At 43.7% G+C, this 22,103-nt stretch overlaps 1 protein-coding gene across 3 annotated transcripts in view; it reads left to right on the top strand.

Annotated features, from left to right (window-relative positions):
• adgrl2a (adhesion G protein-coupled receptor L2a) overlaps positions 1 to 22,103 on the top strand; it is a 100,679-nt gene that overhangs the window by 56,645 nt on the left and 21,931 nt on the right. Inside the window, exons 6-11 of one of the 3 annotated variants that reach the window (XM_030049418.1) lie at positions 2,751 to 2,765; positions 3,901 to 4,701; positions 18,114 to 18,395; positions 19,075 to 19,178; positions 19,519 to 19,704; positions 20,313 to 20,351. In XM_030049418.1, the coding sequence (XP_029905278.1) occupies positions 2,751 to 2,765; positions 3,901 to 4,701; positions 18,114 to 18,395; positions 19,075 to 19,178; positions 19,519 to 19,704; positions 20,313 to 20,351 (1,427 nt within the window). The remainder of the gene's footprint in view (positions 1 to 2,750; positions 2,766 to 3,900; positions 4,702 to 18,113; positions 18,396 to 19,074; positions 19,179 to 19,518; positions 19,705 to 20,312; positions 20,352 to 22,103) is intronic. The other 2 variants (XM_030049416.1, XM_030049417.1) reach the window with 2 other exon arrangements.

Below are 22,103 nucleotides of genomic sequence, written 5' to 3'. Positions count from 1 at the left end.
AAATGATCAAATGTAACTTCAGGACTGACAGCATGGGATCCCCTGTAGTATATTTTGTAGTTCACATCATTTTCCCTCCTGTATTTGTTATAGTTTGCTTTATATTCTGATTTGATTTCTGTAAATAATGCTGGAGCCACTAATTGAGTCTGCAGTGGACAGCAGACGTCTTGGCCAAGGGGATACAGACAGTTTGTCAGTCTAGTCACTCCCAAAGTACATTACATGCAATTCAAAGGAGCCTAAGACTCTGAGAGGCAAAGGCTTTGTTGTTTATTAAAGTCAAGGTACAGAACAGAGTGGATTAAGATGGAACATATCATTATTAATAGTTCATATGAGAAAAAGAGTCTCAGAGCCAAACAGGAAGTCCTCCGCTGCAAAATCCCCTGAATGTCTGTAATGTCTGGTGGAAATAGTTGAAGGTTTTCTGTTGGGGGTCGGGGTGTTGGAGCGGGTGGGTGTGGGTGGTGGGTTGTGTCTCGTATTTGTTTCAATGCTGCTGTTTCAAAAGTGACTGACTCTCTTCCCTTCCCCCTGTGCAATCTGCAGGAAACCTCCGCGGCTATCTGACTCATTCTCTTCATCCACTGATCCACAGTTTCTGATCACAATGATTGCTCTTATTTCTTTTCACTTTTCGACTAACCTCATCGGGCTTTTTGACATGTGCTCTCTTTTTCCTTCCAGATTTCCCTCTCTCCATCCATCTCTCTCCTCTGTCCTCTGTTTCTCTCTCTTGTCTTCTCTTTTATCTGGCTCAGGCAGCTTCTGAGAACTCAGCTGTTGTTAATTTGTTTACTTCTTCTCGGTGTTTGATCTCTTAGGTAGCTACAGCGCAGTTGAACCTCTCCTGCAGAATGGCGTGCAGCCATATGCGGATTCTTCCCAATCTCTACTTCCCTCTGCTCTCATTCTCCTTCAGATTGACCTAAGGAGCATGTATATTCTTGAGCATGTGCTGTGTCTTTGCAAAGTTCTGATCTTTGGATTGCATTTGTTACGTGTTGTCCGTGAATCTTTCAGACTTGCTGTCGAATTAGATAATGCCAAATTTTACTGACTACTCATTAAAATAAGAAGCGGGTTCAGTGGTAACAAGTCTAGACAGTGGAGTTTTATTTTTGAAAAAAAGTCTGGTCATGTAAATCAGTCATTAAGACACTCTCCTCAGATTCATGGGCTGGGCCACACTTCTTAGCATATTTCCCTTCAGAGGATTTTTCTTAAACAGGCCCATGTAGTCTAAGAAAAAAAGGTGGTATTTATAGAGGACTTCTCACTGGAAACCGCAGAATTTCACAACAAATCAAGCGCAGTGTTTACCCTGGAACTGAAAACATGTTTCAGCAGTGAGTGCGCATAAGCCATTTGATTTCATTTTGCTACTGTGATCTAGACTGTTTATCGGTTTCCTTGATGAGCACAGAGAAAATACACAACACATAGAGATTCTTCTTCCCTGTGCACACGTGGCTTCGAGTTCTCAAACAGTAAATAAACTGAGGGTAAGGCAATCAACCATGAAGGAATTGCTAAGGGATTGCTCTGACCTAGGAGGGAAAATTTGATAATCTGACTGGGTTAGTGGTTTGTACTGTGTCATCAACTGATGTTCTCACTTTTAGCAAGTTTGGTGTCTTTGAATTGTCGTAGTTACCAGCCTATTGGTTAGCAAGCAAATTTTATATTAATGATTAATTCACGAGTGATATTTTATGAGTTGTCATATTCATTATCAGTGTGACTCAAAGCAGGATCTGTGTATTTATAATGTATACCCCAGTGACCAGGTTCCAGTTTCCCTGAAGTCTCTTGGATCTAACAACAGATTTTCTGCATTGTAATACAATGCCCAGATACTTTTTTTTGGAAACCATGCCCAGAATTTTAAAATGGTTTCTTTATTGGATTAAGATCCTGTTTGAAGATAAGGCAAAAGAGTATCTCCAGATATATTTAGCTATCATCAAAAAAATGAAAATGGAACCTGTCTTTACCCTGAAGTTAGGCTTGGTTTATGGTGGTGGGTGGACAAGCAGAGATCGCAGCCTGAACGTCATGTGTTTCTGCTTTCCAGCGAAACCAAAATGATGTGAAGTGAAATTGTGATTAACATACATGTGGAGGTTCAAATGTGGGCACTATACTGCTGTATTAACTACGGGGTGGGCCCACAATGGCTTTTAGTCTCTGAAAGTGTATTTATTAAGTATGAGTCATTTTTCCAAGATGTTCGCCAAAATGTTCAGTTAATATCATAGACCACACTCCTGACCTGACTGTCACAGTCAATCTGTCAATCCCAGTATTACTTGTCTATGTAACAAACTAAAATCAAAGATTTTACTCTTTGTCTGTGAATGACAAAAACTGCACCTGATTGATGTTTTGCCATCAGTGATATTACATGCTCAGACAGTTGGCAGCCTGTCAAGTGGTGCCAAAGGAAAAAAAAAAAATAACCACCTTGCTATAAACCAAGCATGACAATGGGTCATGATCCCAAGCATGATCAATCACACTATTCTTGGTGCTCTAACCCAGCCCCTTTTTCTAAAACAGGAGCTTGACGGCTGTGTGTCATCTTTCTCTCAACTCTCCATTTTTTCTGAATAGGTCTACCCGTCTTTGTCCGTGTCTCATAACATGTTTCTGCATATGTAATCGTAGCGTTGACAGTTAATTCATATTAATCTCTTTTTTTCCCCTTGCACCCCTTTCATTCTCTCTTCCAACGCTTAAAATAGAAGTGGAGCAAAAAGGTAAATAACAGACATGATGCAAACCCTAGCTCCTTGTTTTGTGGCATCTGGTTGTAAAGTTTACCTATCTTCCCACGGTGGCCCCTACAAACCCATAGCAGGCATTACCTTCAGATCCCCCCAGCTGTAATGTTAATGGTCAGTATAGTACAACAAGGGGAGTGAGACTGGTCGTAAAAAAAAAATGATAGCACACAAGCAGCCAAAAGATGTAAATGGGGGCACAGTGGCTGCAGTCCATAGGGGCTTTCTCTCCTCATACTCCCTGGGTGCTTTTGTTACTCAGCAGAATCTCATATTGCCTGGCTTCCAAACCCTTCTCCATAGCATGCCATGGTAACAGTGTTTCTGGGCCCTTTTTCAAACTATTGCTTTCTACTGTCCCTTTTCTCTCCGAGCCCATGCCCCCACCCCGTCCTTCTCCCTCTTCTCCTCCCCATTATTCTCACCTGACCACTTGCTGCTCTTTTCTCTGTTGACTCTTATGCCTCCTATGCCTCAGAGCAACAACCAAAACACCTCAAGAGACCCTTACTGAAAGTATGTTTAAATTTTAACGGTCGTGACATTTGCACCACTTCGTAATGACAAGCCTCTCAGGTTTATACTGTAGAAAAGGTGGTGTAACAGAGACACATCTAAGTACACACCAACATTTTGCAGACTCTGCTGACTCCTGCTCTCTCATAACCTCTCCCGTCTGTTGCCAAGTGACTTTAGTTGGCTGCTTTTTTTTGTTTACAGGACCAATTGTTTCTTTAAGTTTTGTTTCTGTTCTATTTTCCCCTCATTTGTGGTCTATTCCCAACAGTAAATGTCTATGAGGCAAAGCTTCTTTTTGTTTCAGACTATCTTATATATTTAAACATTATGCTTAACAACTTTCCTATTCCTTTTTTTCTTTCTATGCACAAAACCAAAATCCCTATTCTGCTTGTGAGCATTGGCTATAGCTGTTAGTTGTCTTTTGGCCACTCTTTAATGTGTGTCTGTCCCCACTCTTCCTGGACATCCCGTAAAACAAAACGAAGACACTAGAGATTATATTGAAATTAAGTGTTTTCTCTAGCTTTGTTGTATTTTTTAACATGTTAACCTCTGTCTGTTTCTTATTCTACTCTTCCCCCATCACTAGTTTTTGTTTGTCCTGGGACTCTGAAAGCTGTCGGAGATCCTTCCTTTCTCTTTGAAGCGGAGCAACAAGCTGGTGCCTGGTGCAAAGACCCGCTGCAAGCTGGTGACAAAATCTACTTCATGCCCTGGACTCCTTACAGGACAGACACTCTCATTGAATATTCTTCCCTGGATGACTTCCAGAACGCCCGGCAGACCATCACGTACAAGCTGCCCCACCGGGTGGACGGGACTGGATTTGTGGTCTACGACGGGGCGGTGTTTTTCAACAAGGAGCGTACGCGCAATATCGTGAAGTTTGACCTCCGGACTCGAATCAAAAGCGGCGAGGCCATCATCAACAATGCCAACTACCACGACACATCACCCTACAAGTGGGGCGGCAAAACTGACATTGACCTGGCGGTGGATGAGAACGGACTGTGGGTGATCTACGCCACAGAGCAGAACAATGGCATGATGGTCATCAGCCAGTTGAACCCTTACACGCTGCGCTTTGAGGCCACCTGGGAGACGGCCTACGACAAGCGCTCAGCCTCCAATGCCTTCATGGTTTGTGGAGTACTCTACGTTGTCCGCTCCACCTATGAAGACAACGAGAGCGAGGTCAGCAAGAGCCTGATTGATTACATTTACAATACCAAACAGCACCGTGGGGAATTTGTGGATATCCACTTTCCCAACCAGTACCAGTACATTGCAGCTGTGGATTACAATCCGCGAGATAACCAGCTCTATGTATGGAATAATTTTTACATCCTGCGATACAATCTGGAGTTTGGCCCGCCCGATCCGTCTCATGGTAAGAATCCAACCCCCACTCAGCGTTCCTGCACACAATAGTGTCAAATTGCATTTTTGAAATCGTGATTTTAGTCGCTGTTAAGTGCGCCTCACTATTCCTTTGATATTCCCCCATCTGTGTGTCAAGTGTCACAGCTGACTGATTTTTAATTTAGAATCTAATACGTGCTAGATATGTTACGGAAGCTTTGGAGTGTAGGAAAGCATCTTGGGGGGTGAGGTGAGTGGAGCTCAGCGGTAAACAACACCTTGAAGCCAGTTACCATATCACAAGGGATCAGTATCTGGGGGATTTGGGGAAGTTTACCATCCGGGCGTTGCCTGAGTCTCCAGTGCTAAGGCCCAAGGGAGCCCTGCCAGCATATCCCCATTTCAGAAAGAGCAAGACAGGGAGAGGCGAGCAAGAGATACATAGTCTCACCTCTGGAACCATACATGCCCAGACAGGTACAAAGTCTGGCCTGGAGCAAGGATACATCATTCCCAAGTGATGCTGAATCTCCAAATCTCCATCGGCTGTTAGAAAAATACTTAATACTCTGTAGGCAGAACGTAAAGAGTCGAAACCCTGCCTATGTGAAGAAGAGCGGGTAGACACAAGGGAGAAGGATCAATCATCCGGGGTCACGTCAGCCGAGCATGTTTTTAATTTAGCTGTCAAGAGCTGAGACGAGGCTAGCCTAGGCCTGCGATAGACTTTACATTGAGAATATAATAACTGTAATTATACTAATCCCCTCCACACCCAGAGTCCTAAGTCCACGTAATGCCCGACGCAGTCAGTGATGAGCTACGGAGGTCAAGTAACTTTTCCACAGATTATCCGAGAGCTCAATGTTTATTAATGTATTTGCTCGTCCACTTTTGTATTGATAGGACTTGCGGTGGCTAAATTGGGTTCAGCCTTTGGAACAGCATCATTCTAGCCAAACCAAGGCGGCAAGCTTTTACTGTAACTGGAACGCAGTCTAACTTTGAAAGCAGACCTCTTCTGGGAATTAACATGCAGAGGATGCACTGAGCAGAACTGCAGCAATCAAGGGGAACAAGATACAAAAAAATGTCATGCTTTCCTCTTTTTTTCCTGACCACAAGCAACATATTTGAAGTTTATTCACTCCCAATAAGATGTTTGTTTGTTTGGTTTTGTTTTGTTTTTTATGAAATATTTATATTCCACGCGTAAGTGGGAGATGCCAAATTGAAAATCGGTTTTCCTATTGTCCTCATTTCAAAATAGCGATTTTACTATTCCATACTCAGACACAAAGAGCTCATAATTAGCTCAGTTTGAGTTGTGTCTTACATTGTCTTTACCAGTTGCATGATTACAGGCAGCTGCGGTAAAAGAGCTCTCTCCTTATCAAATCCGAGCCGTTTCAAAACATGTTTTTATATACTGTTAAGGGACCATATACAGTAAACTGCTTATAAAGCAGTTAAACATACCTAGACATTTCCTCTGGTTTCAGCCTAGCTGTTATGGACTCTTTCAATATGTTCTGCAATATGTTCTGCACACTCAATTGATTTATTCATTTGCTGAATGGACACCAACCGTCAATAGAGAAATGAGAGGCTTTACAACAGATGTTCCCTGAAATAAAATGATCTTCCAATTAGCTGTATGTGAGAGAGACACATATTTGTCAAATCTTTCCTCCAAAGGCATAGCTCAGTATTGGAAATATCGATGTTTGTCTGAACATAGACTATATGACATATTTTTGCACCTCAGGGCTGCCATATTCAGGCATCTTTATAACAGCGTCAAGCAGGATGCAGGTCTCTCTTCTTGACAAATGAGACATGGGCCCGGCCCTGTTACTGACTAATGTGTGTTGAGTTGCAGTCGATGAGTGCAAGGGAGAATGGTCCAGGATGATCATCAAGATGTCAATAAACTTGTCCTCCCACATGGCTGATGTTGACACATAAATGATGGCACTTTTTTCTGGCTGTCACTGGACGTCCTCCCTGAGATATCTTGATGCTCATTGCAGAATGGCAAACGCTTGCTTCACTAGGCAATGAAATAAGCTATCAGAGGGTTTTTGTTTTGTTTTTTGTTTTTTTTTGCGCCGTTAAAGTTTCAGGTATAATATCTGTTTTGTGTAGTACCTGTCTAAAAAAAGGAAATGCAAATAGGATCAAACCATAACAGATGCACAATTTTAGTTTACTTCACCACACACACTTTTATTTAACATGTTATGAGTGACGTTAAATAATACAAAAAGCATTGTCTGTACAAAAGATCATGGCTAGTTTTTGCACTGGATAGAGTTATGTTAGTTGTAGGCCTGTAGCATCATAGATATGAGTAACCATGTTCCATGAAGGGCCAAGAGTCTGCAATTTTCATTCCAACCACAGATTGCACCAGCAAATTTCACTGATTAGTTGCTCCTCTGTGGTTGAAGGTGTGTTAATCAGTGGAATCACCTGGTCTAGTCTTTGTTGAGGATCAGAGCCTATAGATTCCCTGCTTTCTATAGAACATTGAAAACACAGAAATTTTTCCTTTTATGTTTTAGTCATTTGCTGATGCTCTTATCCACAACAATTTCTAAAATTCCAACAATAGAGTAAAGATTACATTTCTACATCACCAGCGTTACAATATTAAGGAGAGCAAGGGTTCAAGCCAATGTGCCCTAAATTGATAGAGATTTGTTTGATAGAGAAGTCCACAAATAATATGGCTGGGCACTATGGACAAAGTCAAATGTCACAATATATTTCACCAAATACCTTGATATGAATATTGTAACAGTATCATATGCACTATTGCATGGATAACTTTCATAAGATATTTACACACAAGAGATTTTTGATAAACAATCATTTGTAATGTGAATATGATGACCAAGCATGTCAAAATAAATAATAGATAAGCCACAACAATTTAATACATTTCAGAAAAGTGTATTCCTTTACTGAAATGCAGCCTATTAAACGAGGAAAAGACAACACATCTGCCATATCATGATATAGATTGCAGATGATATCCAGTCTCATGTTACAGTATCTACAGTATCAATATTTCTCTATATGATGGAGCCCCAACATGTAGAGCATAGGTTCTTGTTTGTTCTGTGGAGTGTATGTTATAACCAGGCATCCACAGAAACTGTCCACATATGTAAACTACGACATTAACACGGGCAGTGAAACGTTAAAAGTGAGATAAAGTGACAGTCAAGTGAGACACTTGCATACCCCACATGGCACCGTTTCCGTCAGTAGTGTTTTTTTGTGTTATTTCCACACATCTCTTAAGTACTCAAACCACTCTGTCACATGATTTGCACCGCCATGGAACGCAATCACATCAAAGTGATGTTGAGACCCTGCGTGGCAGACTGTTGGGTTCTTGTCAAGTCCAATAACATTGCTCATGTCGAGGCAAGATCAGCTTCTGTAGGATTACGGGGGAGTGGATAGGGTCACATCCAACAAGCTGCTCCCCTGAAAGTGGACGTTAAATGGGTCAGTAAGTCCCTCTTTGGCTTTGACCAATAAGACCGTCTTTCTCTCACAAAAAGCCATAATCCACCCATCTAAACATGGCTTCCTGCCTGTTTTCTTTCTTGCATATAGGAACTCATAAAAAGACATATTCCTTTGCCGCATATTGTATGTGAGATGATTAAATTGATTTAAATGAGATATTCCCCTTGAAAACTCATTATGCGCCCATTTCTGTGGGTCATTTATTCATGCCAAGCTCTGATTTGTGGCCTGAAACCCCCGAGTAAGCATTTAAAAAGGTTTTTTTCCCCCCAACAGAAGGATGCACAAACAGAACCCATCCACCACCTCAATGGTACACAGGTGAGCTTGGGAAACCTTTAATTTATCCCTTGTCGCAAAATTAGATTCTGAATCACTTCCATCTAAAAGCCCCCGGCGCTGCAGTTAACGCTCACACAAATCAAGACCACCTCTTTAATTGTTCAAATGTCAATACATTTGCATACAGTTCCAATCTTTGCCGCCCCCCTAAATTATACATCTGCAAGTGGGGATTGTGAGGAAGAGAATGACCCAATTTGTTTGAAATTATAAGGTACAGCGCGCTGATGCCACTTGCCAATTAGCTCACAAGTCTCTGCATGTGGCCAAAACAATGCCCCGTAGTTTGTGTGTTGCAAAAGTGCCTCACAATGCAAAAATGCTCAGCCGTGAAAGATTCTTGTGAGTTATATGCATTAGTAGTCACCCCAGAGAGCTCACCTCTTATAGTCGGATGAATATACGGCTCTGTAATAAGCACCACTATTATTCATTCCTTTCTTTTGCAGTGTTTGCATAGAGATGGCTTGTGCATGGCAACAATTAGAGAGAAAGCCATAAAGAAAGAGAGAGAGAGAGAGAGAGAGAGAGAGATAGACAGATGATTTGAACATCAACACCAAGCCCTCACAGCCATCTGAGGTGCTCAGGCTCGTAAAATGGCAGAGGCACCTCTCTCCTGCAAGCTCAACGGTGGTACAGGAGCAGAGATCAGGATGTGTTAAAAACAGCCAATTTGTTTGTTTGCCTTGACAACACCAGCACCCCCACACACACAGCCCACCCTCCTGTCGGCCAACCGAAGTGGACACGCCATTGTGAAAGGAGGGGGTATTGATGTGGAAAATCACCCTTTTTGTTTTTGTTTTTCTGTCCTGTCATATTCTCCTTCTCTTTGTCTCTTTCCCTGTCTGGTCCCATCTTATTGTCTTGCTCTCTCTCTTTCTCTCTCTTTTTCATTGTCTCTCTTTTGCTTTCTGTCATGCTGTCTCATTTTAGTCTCTCTCTCTCTCTGTTTGCCTTTTTCCCTCTGTTTCTCTGTCCTATCTGTAGCCTGTCCCCTATTGTTCGCCTTAGTTTTCATCCTAGACGTTTCTTCGTGAGCTATGCCATCCATCTGGCTGAGATAAATGTGTTGGTGTGTGTGTGTGTGTGTGTACTGGTGCGTGTGCACGTATGTGAGTTTGTCAGTTTGTGTGTTTGTCTGGCTTGCCTCCTGAAGACAGGCTAAAACCTGGGTCAGACAACAAGTCTGTTCAAATCTTTCCCAGAAAGGGCAGTTCAGACTAATGTCTGGTTTTAAGTAAATCCTCGCCACGCCTTTGGGAAGCTGCACATCTTTCCATTCATCTAAAATAATTCATTGTAAATACAGTTACAAAACAGGTGTTCCTATTGTTTCTTGCTCGTGGTGCAGAAGCTACATTCTACATCTGCGTTGCAAATATATCAATATTATTTCACAGATGAACAATTTTGTGTGAGACATCTTTCAGTTCATGTGGATTGATCCAGGCGTAGTGCCGTTTCATGCCAATTTGGGTGAAGATGTGGTCCTCCAAATAAAACTGTGTAACAATTTTGGAATCTCCACAGATGTAAACAGTCTACTTGAGCGGAGCTGTTGCTGAAAGTGACCTCTCTTCCGGTTCATTCTCTTTTTCTTCCCCCTTGAGCATAACTCTGACTGGACGCTGCCAGGGTCACTCTCAGATTTCAGCCTTGGTGAGTGCTGAACCATTTCACACAACACGAGCCCCGGCCAGCCCGGACCTGACCAAATCAAATCTTTGTTGGAAAAAGTCATGTTGGGCTCTGACGGGCTCCAGCTCCCAACGAGCCGGGGTTTCCGGTCTTGAATCCATTCACAGGACCGCTGGGGCAGAGCAGCTGAGGTTTAGGACGGGCGTGAAAATCATCAAGTGTGACCTAGCTTTAAACATCCGTTGGCCCCATCCGTTTCTGGAGGCATGAGTTTTGTGAGCACCCCCACCCCCGCATCATAGATCACCTCTTGCACTGCAGTCCCCCTTGTTTTTTCAGTCTCATCTCTCCCCTGCATCAGCACTAAAGGAATTAATTACTCACCAGTCTGTGCTGATGATAGGAAGGACATGCTTACTGATGGACCCAGTGATGGATTTTCTTCTCCAGGCATGAAAGCATTCTTTCTCAGTATCTCACTACACTGGTATCCACTCTTTATTCCTCCCGCGTCGCTATTTTTTTTTTTTTTTTTTTTTTTATCTCAGTGTGTTTATGACACAGCGTCGTGTTAGTCAGGCGATATCATAACCCACTGGTCTTATTCTTGGTTATGATATGGCGGAGAATTTAACTGGGGCAATAAAAAGGTGGAAAATCCCAGGTTGAAGATTCATACAATGCTTCTGATATTATGTTGTGGAGTGATACCTACCACCAAGTCCTCTCTGTGGTGGTAATAAAGGGTATTCAGCACATGAGGTCAGAGGGTCACCTGTTTCCTGTGAAATCTGATCACGTTCTCTGTAGCTCATCCAGCGCTGTACATCATAAAGACACGAGGGCCAATTATTGTCAGACAAGGAAGACCGTTTCACCCAACATCCAACCCAAAAAAAAAAAAAAAAAAAAAATCTCAGGACGATCTTTTTTCTTATATTTCCCAAGCCGCTAGTTGCCACTCCACGAGGAATCTCTTACCGTTGATGCTGAGCTACCATGCGCGGCGCGGCCAAGTGATCTCTCCTGACAGAATACAAGTATGTGGGCAATACCGAACCCGGGGTTATGTTTCAGAATGTCACAGAGAGTTGTTTTACATAAGAGCGAGGCGAGGGGGGTTGTTGGGGTGTGATTATAGTTAGGCTGAGCCGTGTAGCCGAGGGGATCCACAGTCTCTTGTTTGATTACAGTCTGACTGTGAAACAAGGCGTATTAAAAGAATTATTACTCAGACATCACAATGGTCCCCCAACAGCCCCTGACACACGCCTTTGAGGAGATTTATTTCACACAGGCCTGATTATAGTGTGTATAGTGTATAGTGTGTCTTTATTTGTGTGCACGAGCGTGTGTGCCTTTTGTGTCATGGGTGCCTGTGTTTATGGATGAATACGTGCTTGTTTATGTTGCAAAAAAAAACAAATTGGGATGTATGTGTGTGTGCGCGCGTGCACGTGTGTGTTGGTGTGCGTGAATCCCTCTGAAAAAGACACCCCCCTCGCGAGCGCGGCATCAGATATCACTCCGCTCGGCGCACTTAGGGTTAATGCTTGAAATTTGAGGCACGTACAGTACAGAGAAAGCTGCCAGAGAGGGAAAAAAAGCAGGCTGTAGTCTGGCAGCTGCTATGTCTGTTCTCTATACTTTGGTGTCATTTTGTGTACGTGGGTGTGTGTGAATGTGTGCATGTGTTTTTAAGTGTTTCCATGCTTATGTATGTGTTTGTGTGCGCGTGTGTGCGTGCACTCTGCCTGCCTCTGTCAGTCCATATGTATTGTAGAACAGAAAGGGAGAGAAACATTGGAGACAGCTCTAAATAACAAATAAATAACAACAGCAGCTATTAGGTTTTGTTCACTCAGACATGGACACATACTGTACACACATCCACAAGGACATGACTCATGGGAAATTATATGAATTTTCACACGGCTTTCTTCATATTTACTGCTGATACCCAAGCAATCACATATGTTTCATTCTGCAGCTACACATGCACAGCAGAGCCAAAGTCATGTACTCCAATTTCCCTCGTACATTATTGTTATTATTCCTCGATATCAAAATTTATTGTCAATGTATTAAACATCATTAGCCTATTTCATATTAAAGTACAGTTCCATTTCCATCCGAACTTTGGAAGAAGGCTGCACCGGCAATAGCAACAAAGATGTTTTAGTGGCATTAGCAGAAGAAATAATTTGCACTTTATTTTTTCGCAGCTCAACACCTTATTTCAATTAAAGCTACACTCTCTTCTGAATGACTTATGAAAGCAGATGGCTTTTCCCTTTATTTTCCCTCCACTTGCTTTTCTTGGTCTCTTTACAAAAGGCTAGGTTTGGCTGCTTTCTAATGGCAGAAACAGACTTTTAATTGTTTGAGGTTCCATTGACTGGTTAACTTTGTTATTGCTCTTCCATTAGAAGGTGATTACCACCCAGGAGCCATATTTCACTGTGTATAAAAGCCAGGATTCTTTTTTTTTTTTTTTTTTTTTTTTAGCGGGAAGTAAGTCCCCTACGAGATGTGAAGAAAGTGGTAAATCTCCTCAGCAGCCTAGCTTCGCGTCATCATGAGATTATTCCACGGCAGAGCAGGGGATAGAGGAAGGGATGGATGAGATCGAATAATTCTTTCACCTTTTTCACTCGGCAAATTAAATGAAACAAATGCAGGATGCATGTTCCCTCCCCACTTTTTCTTCCTTCGCAAGATAAACAGCCCCTGATAATGCGTATGAAACATTACCCTGATGAACAACCATGCGGTGCCTATTGAAAGTGCAGCCATTAAACATAATATAAAAGACACACACACTGTCAGTTTTCATTTGTCACCGCGGCATGACTACCGAGGCCCGGTGAAGTCTCATCTGGGCTATGTGTGTGTGCGAGCGTGGGTGTTATGTGTGTTCCTGAGTGCTTGCATGCTTACGTGTGTGAACACAAAGCACTGACAAGTGACAACGCTCGGCATCCCGCCCCCCCCACCACCACCACCCTCCCCTTACCTTTTCTTTGCTCCTCTCTTCCTCTCCACCTCTCCTGGATTCCCGTCTCATTGTCTATCGTGAATCCCAAACCTATAACCCCAGTGGTTATAATGGAGCCACTGAGATATATTTAAATGGAAAAATGTGTGGGCGTCGAATCACACAAAGAGGTTATGAATAAGTCCGTCCCGACTATTGGTGGTACTTTGGAGGATATCTCTACTCACACTCACACTCTATGACAGCTAATTGAAGGTTCCCCTTGGGCTGAGCGCTGGAGAGACATATTAATCAAGGATCCTGTCCTGGTTTCACTATACAGCCCTAAAGTGGGATTGGCTTCTCTTGTCATAATCAAAAGGAAAATTGCACAGAGACGGTATTCAGTGGTATCACACATGTGTTAGCAGAATAGGGAGCGGACAGAAATACTCAACCCACATGTGTCTGTATGGCAAAAGGTATGGAAAGGGCTGCCACAGCACAACCGAGGGATCAATAGCAATCCCCTCGCAGTTTACCAATAATCTTATCCACTTAGACATCTCTGCAAAGGGAGGAATGCCTGACGGGAGCGTCCATTTTAATACCTATGGGTTAATTCCTCCCAGCTTTCATTGGATTAAATTAAACCAGGCTATGGCATGAAGGTAATGAGATTATTGTGTTGCTGGCAGGATTACGGACTGACACGCGCAGCACACATGAAGAGCAGTGGTCAGAGAGGTTGCATTGTTTATGTACGAATCTCTCCAGGAAGTGTTTACATGCAGCCTACACTCGCATTAGCTCCTTTTTCTTAAGGGAAAGCGGATTAGTTTTCATCATAAACATGAAATGAAACTCCCCAACAGGATTATTTTATCCCCACTACTTATATCTTTTTTTTCATTCTATTGCTTTTAATGAGGCCCTTTAATGTACAGCTGTCTTCTATGACTGTGCATATCGAGAGCAACAATGTTGTATTATTAGCAACATCAGCTCTGCTTGGTTGTCCTCTGCAACACAGACATTGCCTCAGCAAATCCAATTCTTTGCTCCCCCCCGTTACTCCTCCCCTTTCTCAAAAGCCATCCAGTTTGCTATGGAACAAAATCGACTGGGATTCAGCAAAACTAGATCCTTCTCTAATGGAAAGCTACAGGAGAGGCAAACCCATTTGTCCTAGTCTGGTATTAGCCTAGTCTATTTTGATTACCCGCACAGTTTCAACACCGATAGCCAGAATAGTAGGTAGCAGCAGGAAAAAGAAAAAAAAAAATCCTTCAAACATGTAATCGTACATGTTTTAACTAGAACACGGAGCTCAGGATCTCAGCAAGCCATGACAAACAGCCCTCTTGAGTGAGGGCTGTGGACATGATACAGTTGTTAGTGAACATGCGAAAGGAATGTGCTTGGATTACAGTAGATGCCTCTTTGATTTATTGGCTGCACTTGCAAGCCCCTTATCTTAAATCATGCTGTCTAACAGCAATTCATTTTCATTTTATTTCTGTCTGGAATCTAAACTTCCCACCCATGGCGACTGGAATTCATCATCATCATCTTTCATACTTTGGAAATGAGAAACCTATAAAGGCCCACACAATTTCCTCTGAATTTTCTGGAAGGTTGCCAAGCACCCCTGACCTAGATGCAAAAACACATATACAAAAAAAAAGAAGAAAAAGAAATTTGCACACTTTTGTGTGGACACATTCATTTTCCTAAGAAAACCCCACCTGGCTCTGGCATTTAAACCCGACCAACAATTTCTAAACCAAAAGCCTTTTTTTCCCTTTTGTTATTATTATTATTATTATTATTGTAGTGTGTTGACTATTGCTCTCACCTGCATGAGGCTTTTCATATCAGCAGTCATGAAAAAACAAGGGCTGTAGCAGTGAAAGGGTCTTAGGGTATTGGCATTGAATAGATATTTGTCCCGGCCAGCTAAATGCTGGTGCTGAAAGGACACTAAGCACAGGTTGTCTCTCAACCACCGTGACAGGCATGGCCGTGCAGTGGGGAGTTTCAGGGTGTTGAGCGAAAGGATACAGGTAGGAAAGGAAGGGCAGGGGCGGGGGGTTGGGGGCAGGAAGAGGACTCCGCGGTGAAGCCATCCAGCCAAACCTACCTTCAGCTCAGTGTCAAAACAGCCAGTCAGCTGTGTACGCCTTCGTGTCGCCCGCCTGTGTGTTTGTGTGTGTGTGTGGGTGTGGGTGTGTGTTTGTGTGTGTGGGTGTGTTTGTGTGTGTGTGTAGCTCTACAGCCAAGACAGTTCCCACTAGGAGGGAGCACACAAAGTCATCTCCTCTGGTCAATAGAGCCTAATTCGCCACAGGTAGCAGCCAGCCTCATAGGCGATTTCCCTTCAGCTTCATGGTGCTGAAGCCTCACATCCCCACCGCCTAGGGCCTGTGGTGGTAGGGTGGGGGTGGGGGTGGGGGAAGAGGGGGGGTTGCACTATCCAACAGGCCCATTATCCAATGGAAGCAATAGATGTGGCTGCCTCCCCTCCGATCCACCAGAAGACAGGAGCTGTCTTCCCATCCTCCACCTAAGCCTCATTCCTCCTGAGTTTTTCTGTCATCACTTTGTCTGTATGTCTCTCTCTCTCTCTCTCTCTCCCTCTGCCCACAACCTCTCTCTCTCTCTCTCTCCTGTCTCTTTCTGTTTCCGTTGTCCTCCCTCTCACTATCCCGCCCTCCCATTGTGTCTCGGCCGCTCTGTCTCGCAGACGTTCCCGCTAGTAGTCTTACTGAGAGCAACTCGACTCAAGCAGTGCAGCAGCACCACTTCACATTCCCTGCATGCTCTACAGACAGCCTAATGGAGGAAATCAAAGTACTCAAATGTGATTAGATTCAGTACACACATTGCATTCTAATCAGACCTCCTTTGATTGATATAGCTTATCCTTTTAAATTCAACCAACAAATATTCCATCTTTTTTAACACTCCGAGATGTGGAGCAGATTTTTATCAGATAGTTTGTGTTTATCAACATTTCATTGGTGAAACTCCCTCATGTTCAACTTTTATGATATGTAATTACAGTTCTGCTCACACCGCGGTGGTGTATCGCATGAAAAATGTCTTCATAGTTTTTCCTCAGTGGCTCATGTTAAATGTAAGGAGTGCACTATTTTCTCCCTTCCCGGGACTGAAACATATTGTTTTTGCCTGGGGCATTGCATGAGTTACTGCACACCTGCTTTATCAGAGTATGAGTAGTAGGGAGAAACAACTCCAGAATGAATGTTCAGGCACCGTGGCTACACATACAGGTTTTGTGTTTCTCTGGTGAAATTTAATCAGCCGTGGCACAAAATCTCCCAGGCAAGAATGACTGCTGGGCAGGAGGATGTTACTGTAATTATTGTCTTGTTCGCCGCAGACTGAGTGCCTTCAATAAGCCACAGTCCATGGGAAGGCAAATACACTTGTTGCACCAAGCAGTTAGCAGCAATTTACGCGACAGGATACTTGGATGTATAGGATTTTTACGGCGTCAGGCGTGTTAACAAAGAACTTAAGGATGATGCTGATGGGAGAACCGCATGACCTAAATACCCAGCATTTACCTAACATTTTAGTCCCGTGGTTTAAACCCTGCAACAGTTGTGGGTAATTATCAGCTCTGATCTGCATAGGTGTTAACGGGTCACCCGCTAATTTGAGACCCATGACTTGACAAGCAAAGACAACAAAAGGATGCTGTCTGTATTCTTGGGGGTATTTACCTAGAAAGATGCAGCACCGGCAAGATAGTGAGGTGAGAGAGCTTCTCCTGATTTGAGGGGGGAAGAAGAAATGATGAAACACGGCACTGTGAGTGACAGCGTTATTTATAGCTGCACCGCAAAATGTGTGTGCAGGGCTTCTGCTAATGTAAGCAGTGCCACCCGCTTTTCTTTAGTGGGTAGTCCCGGGTAAAAGAGAGGGGAAAAAAAAAAATGTGTAAAACCTGCTTGGTTGGTAAAAGTGGTATTAGTGGTTCATGAGGGCATCTCATAAAAAGACGGTCAATTTTCTAATCTGTTGGTACAGCATATCAGCTAAAGTATTTTTAAGGAAAATACTTACCACCTGAGTCCCATACTAGCTAGATCAGGGTTTTTTTTTTAAATTACTTCATGTTCTGGATCCCCGACTTTACTTTTAATAAGCCACAAACCCCCATTTGAAGTGATTTTGCTCTGTGTACCCTCAGGTGAAAAAATACTTTGGTTTGTGTTCACTTTTAAATTGTTCCAGTGTCGTATCTGAACGCCGACGAATAGATTCAAAGTGCCGAGATTAAAGTGGAATGTTAAAATAATCCCTCATGCTTTTTCTGTATTGTTACAATTTCCGGGGAATAGGAAATTAACCCCGTGAAACCTGAACAAATCCATTTGATTTCTTTCAAAAACATAGAGAGAAAAGCCAATTAACAAATGAGCAAAAAAAAAAGACATTACTGAACTTTATTTAAAAAAAAAAAAAAAATACAAAGAAAACTGGGAAAAAAATAGAAATGACTAAAAAATTATATTTATAAGGATTAAAATGATATATTTAAAGGTCAGGTCAGTGGTGCTGGACTGAGTGTGTTTAAATGCCTTTAAATCATTTTTAAACTATTCCTAATTTCGCTGAGGACCCTTAGAAGCCCCTCAAAGACCCCACTTTGAAAAGCACGGTGCTTGCTGACCCTGCACTGCAACAAGTACTGAAAAATGCAGGTTGGTGGATGCCTTTTTCCAAAGCACCGTCCTCCACCATAATTGCGTGTTAGTTCGATGAATATGTGGCCCTGGTGAGAACCAAACTCCTGACCCTGGCACTATTAATTTCATTTTGCTCCTATTACGCCACGCATCACTACATACTAATGCTGCATCCAAGCGTAACATTTTTTTTACCTTGTTTTTTCACAGATCCGCCGTTGATAGGCACCACCACAACTTCCCAGTCTCCGAGTACTACGACTACCACCACAACAACCACACGGCACTGGAGTGTGCCCAACACTACAACCACAACAGCTGGTACCAGGGGAGTTGTCGGGCCGACTCCTGTGGTTCCACAAACGACCGCCCCGCCCGTTACCTTCCCGTTGCCCGAGCGCTTCTGCGAGGCCACGGAGAAAAGAGACATCGTGTGGCCTCAGACCCAGCGGGGCATGCTCGTGGAGCGACCTTGCCCCAAGGGAACACGAGGTAAACAGCGCTCTCTCTCACCTTGGGGGCCTCCTGCTCGCTGTTTTCAATATGACTTGAGGCGTCCCGTGAGAGCCCCCCCCCCCCTCCCTTCAGTTTATTAGATCCATCTGATATTGTTGCATATAATGATCTTTTATCTATAAACAACACCGGTTCCAGGGGCCGCGCGAGGAGTCCTGTGAAGGCAGTTTATAACGGCGTTCGTCATTCGCCGTGTCATTCCAGGTCAAAACGTGATTTAGCAATCTATAAAGGTTGCTATGGAGAAGAGCAGGCTCAGCTGTTTTTCTTACAGCTTGCTTGAATATGTGCATCCCTCATTTGATTGTGTGTGAAATCGCGTTAGCGCTCAGGGTTCATCAGACATAGGGCTAATTGGGACGGAAGGAAATTCTTGTTACAAATCCATTTGTGGCAAATACAGGCAGGGAGCTGCTGAAAACGTGTTGGGGAAATTCTGCCGGAAGGAAGGAGTGAAAAGAAGTGATTTTGCATGTTTTGACTTGCAAATCCACTGTAAATCCATTGTAAATCTGCCCTATCAGTCATTAAATCTATGATCGATGATAAACCAAAATATCTGCCAGGGCTGAAACGTCTGAAAACGACTTGTGGCAAAGGAAATTTGACTTGACATGATTGAACTTGACTCTCCCTTTCTTGTTTTCCCTATCAGGCACAGCCTCTTATTTATGTGTCCTTTCCACCGGGGCCTGGCACCCGAAGGGCCCTGATCTCAGCAACTGCACCTCCCACTGGGTCAACCAAGTCGCCCAGAAGGTTTGTACAAGTTGCTCCACCTCACTGTTTTCAGCCTTGTAAGTGGAGTGTGTTAGATTATAAGAGATATAGCTGGGAGCTGTCTTAGCTGTCTCCTTGTATAAAGCACCTGTTTTGTACCTTAGCACACAATAAAAGACCACTTTGCTGTGTCCCTTTTATCAGCTGGCACCATAGCAATTTCACTCTCTACATAAAGAAAATAATAAACTCGCTATTCATGTGTGACACTGCAAGGATTTTTTTTTCGAGTGCGGTTTAATGTCAAAACAGCTGAAAAGAACCCTCCAGGTTCGTCACCCTCTATTCATGGGAACATTATCCTCTCCCTCCCCTGCAGATCCGCAGCGGTGAGAACGCTGCCAACCTGGCCAACGAGTTAGCCAAGCACACCAAGGGCCCCATCTTCGCCGGGGATGTCAGCTCCTCCGTGCGTCTGATGGAGCAGCTGGTTGACATTCTGGACGCTCAGCTGCAGGAGCTCAGACCCAGCGAGAAGGATTCGGCAGGACGCAGTTTCAACAAGGTAACCAATTAAGCGATTGAGCCGCCGCACCGACATGTTCGCGCTTTAAAGTTGAGGAACGCGGAAGGGAATGCGGTGCTTCACGCCATGCTGTGAAAGTGTAGCTGCTATCATTGCCGGCACGAAGTCTGCCTGTCTCTCCCTTTTCTTTTCAAAGTCAGAAAAGCCATGAGGAAGACAAGCAGAACAATGATGGGGGGGGTGGGAGGGTGGGAGGGGGGCAATTGTATCATTTCAGTCTCTGACATGAAGCAAGAGATCTGTATTCACGGCAGTATTTGTACATTTGCAATAATGGCCGTAATTTGGCTCTGCCAAGGCTAATAGTTCTGTGATGTGTCAGGAGGCTTTGAGGGGAAAATACAGCATGTCATGAATGTGAGGCGGAGAGCTTTTGTTCTTCGACCTCCAGGTAGGCAAACCGACAGCGCAGGACACAGTGTAGCAGGCGAGGGGGAGTGGTCGGACCAGTCATTCAGTCAGCCAGTTAATGTGTCCGCCATTCAGCCAGGGCCTCGGCTCTAAAAAGCCTTGTACTCAAGCTTGTGAAATTTGCTAATTGTGTGTCTCTGTGTTTGATCTGCTCTTTTTCTTTTCTAATGAAAAAGCTTCAAAAACGAGAAAGGACATGCAGGGCATACATGAAGGTATTGGTGCTATCCTACTGGACTGCTCTGCTCCGCTTGCTGCCGCCCCGACCTCCATCCCCATCCCCGTGCTCCACACCCCAGTCCAATATCAGCAACATGTCCCCCCTGCACTGTCATGCACTCTGTTCCCTCCTCCCTGTGCTTCCTGCATTTTTGAGTAATTGCCTTAAACACGGCCACAGTTGTATCCAATGTGCTTTCTAAGTCAACGAGAAATCATCAGCAATTACTAATGTGGCTTCTTTTTATATTTTTTTTCTTTCTGTTTTTGTCTTTGCCGTTAATACAGTGACGTACCTTGTTTTTCACTCTGTTCCCTCATTTCATGTTTTCTTACTGTTTGTTCACGACTGTACATGTCTGGATATGTAACACCGCAACTCAGGCATGTTTGCTGTTTGCTGTTGTCTGAGAGCTCTCCTGTATGTAAAAAAAAAAAAAAAAAAAAAAATCCAAAATGCCTGAATAATGCGGAGTGAAACTCAGCTCACTCCTGATTAATTCATGCCTTCATCTTCAAGGACCATCACCTGACCTTTCACCGCATGTAACGTAAAAATGGTGGGGTTCCTTTCACAAGGACACTTGTTTCCGTTTGTTTCATAAATTAGAGGCACAAATCTTTAGCTCTTTCTGGTTAGCAGGGTGAGCCAGGTCAAGCCAGTTTTTTGTCCTTTTTCATCCAGTGCTTCCAGGTGGGGCCCACTTATCAAAGTATTTTTTGGCCATATATATATATATATATCCCTCAACCATTAGGGAGATCAGCGTCCTCTACCTGTCACCAATGTCACCCCCCCACCGCCCCCCAGTTCAGATCGCCCCCTCGGGAAGGTATTAAAATGGATCGCGCTAATTAGCCAGTAGACGGCCACGCGCTTGTAATAGGGAAGAGGGAAAGGAAAAAGGTGCGGCTACATTCCCTCCCCCAAAATGTCACATCATCTGTTTTGGTTTAAATGTCCCGCTGCATGGCGTATTTCTGTGGATCTTAAGTCAAAGGTGGCGACGGGGAAAAGGTTGGATGGAGAGGTACAGTGCTACTGAAGGCGGGTCGATGCAGATGACAGTCTTTATGCGACTAATGACAGTGTGTGGGGGGATCTGGGCCGGAGATCGTTGAGTCAGCAGTATCTGACATCTGCCATATTTGATGCAACAACGCATTAGCCACCCCCAGCCCTTCCCTCAGCCGGCCCTGACATTGATTGCCTGATTAGACACATTGATTTGATTATTTCCTGAGGAAATACCAGTGTAGTCTAGGTCCTGCGCCTGTTTTATCCACTGTCTGTCCGTGGCTCTGCAACTGGCCCCCAAAAAATGGGTCTGGAAAAATGCCCCCGAGGGAGTTTAAAGAGGAGTCAGTTACAGTAGTAAGACATTGTGTTTTGTTTTCCTAAATGTGTGTAGGAGCATTTTTTGATGATGTTCTCGTCCTGTTAGCCGGGTCACTGAGAGCGTTCATAGTCAAACTGTAGCAGACCTGAGAGTAAAACACTCGGTGCAAGAAGTCTGCAGCTCGACAATTAAAGAAAGGAAAAGCTTTCACACTGTACACTGAGCTTTGCAGTTAGAGAATCTTTATTTAGAACAGCGTTTTGGTGTGAGGACCTTCATCATGTTATCACTTTTTACCGCTGGAAACGGGTTCATTACCCCCAACACCCCGAGTGCCTTCCCTGCTGAGGCATTCCTGTAACACACTGAATCTGCAGAGGCTACAGGGAAACTGACCCTGTGCATAGA

Source organism: Myripristis murdjan, chromosome 4, assembly GCF_902150065.1.
Source record: "Myripristis murdjan chromosome 4, fMyrMur1.1, whole genome shotgun sequence".
Lineage (NCBI taxonomy): Eukaryota > Metazoa > Chordata > Actinopteri > Holocentriformes > Holocentridae > Myripristis > Myripristis murdjan.
Note: the sequence above shows the minus strand (reverse complement) of the source record. Positions and strands in the feature narration are given on the sequence as shown.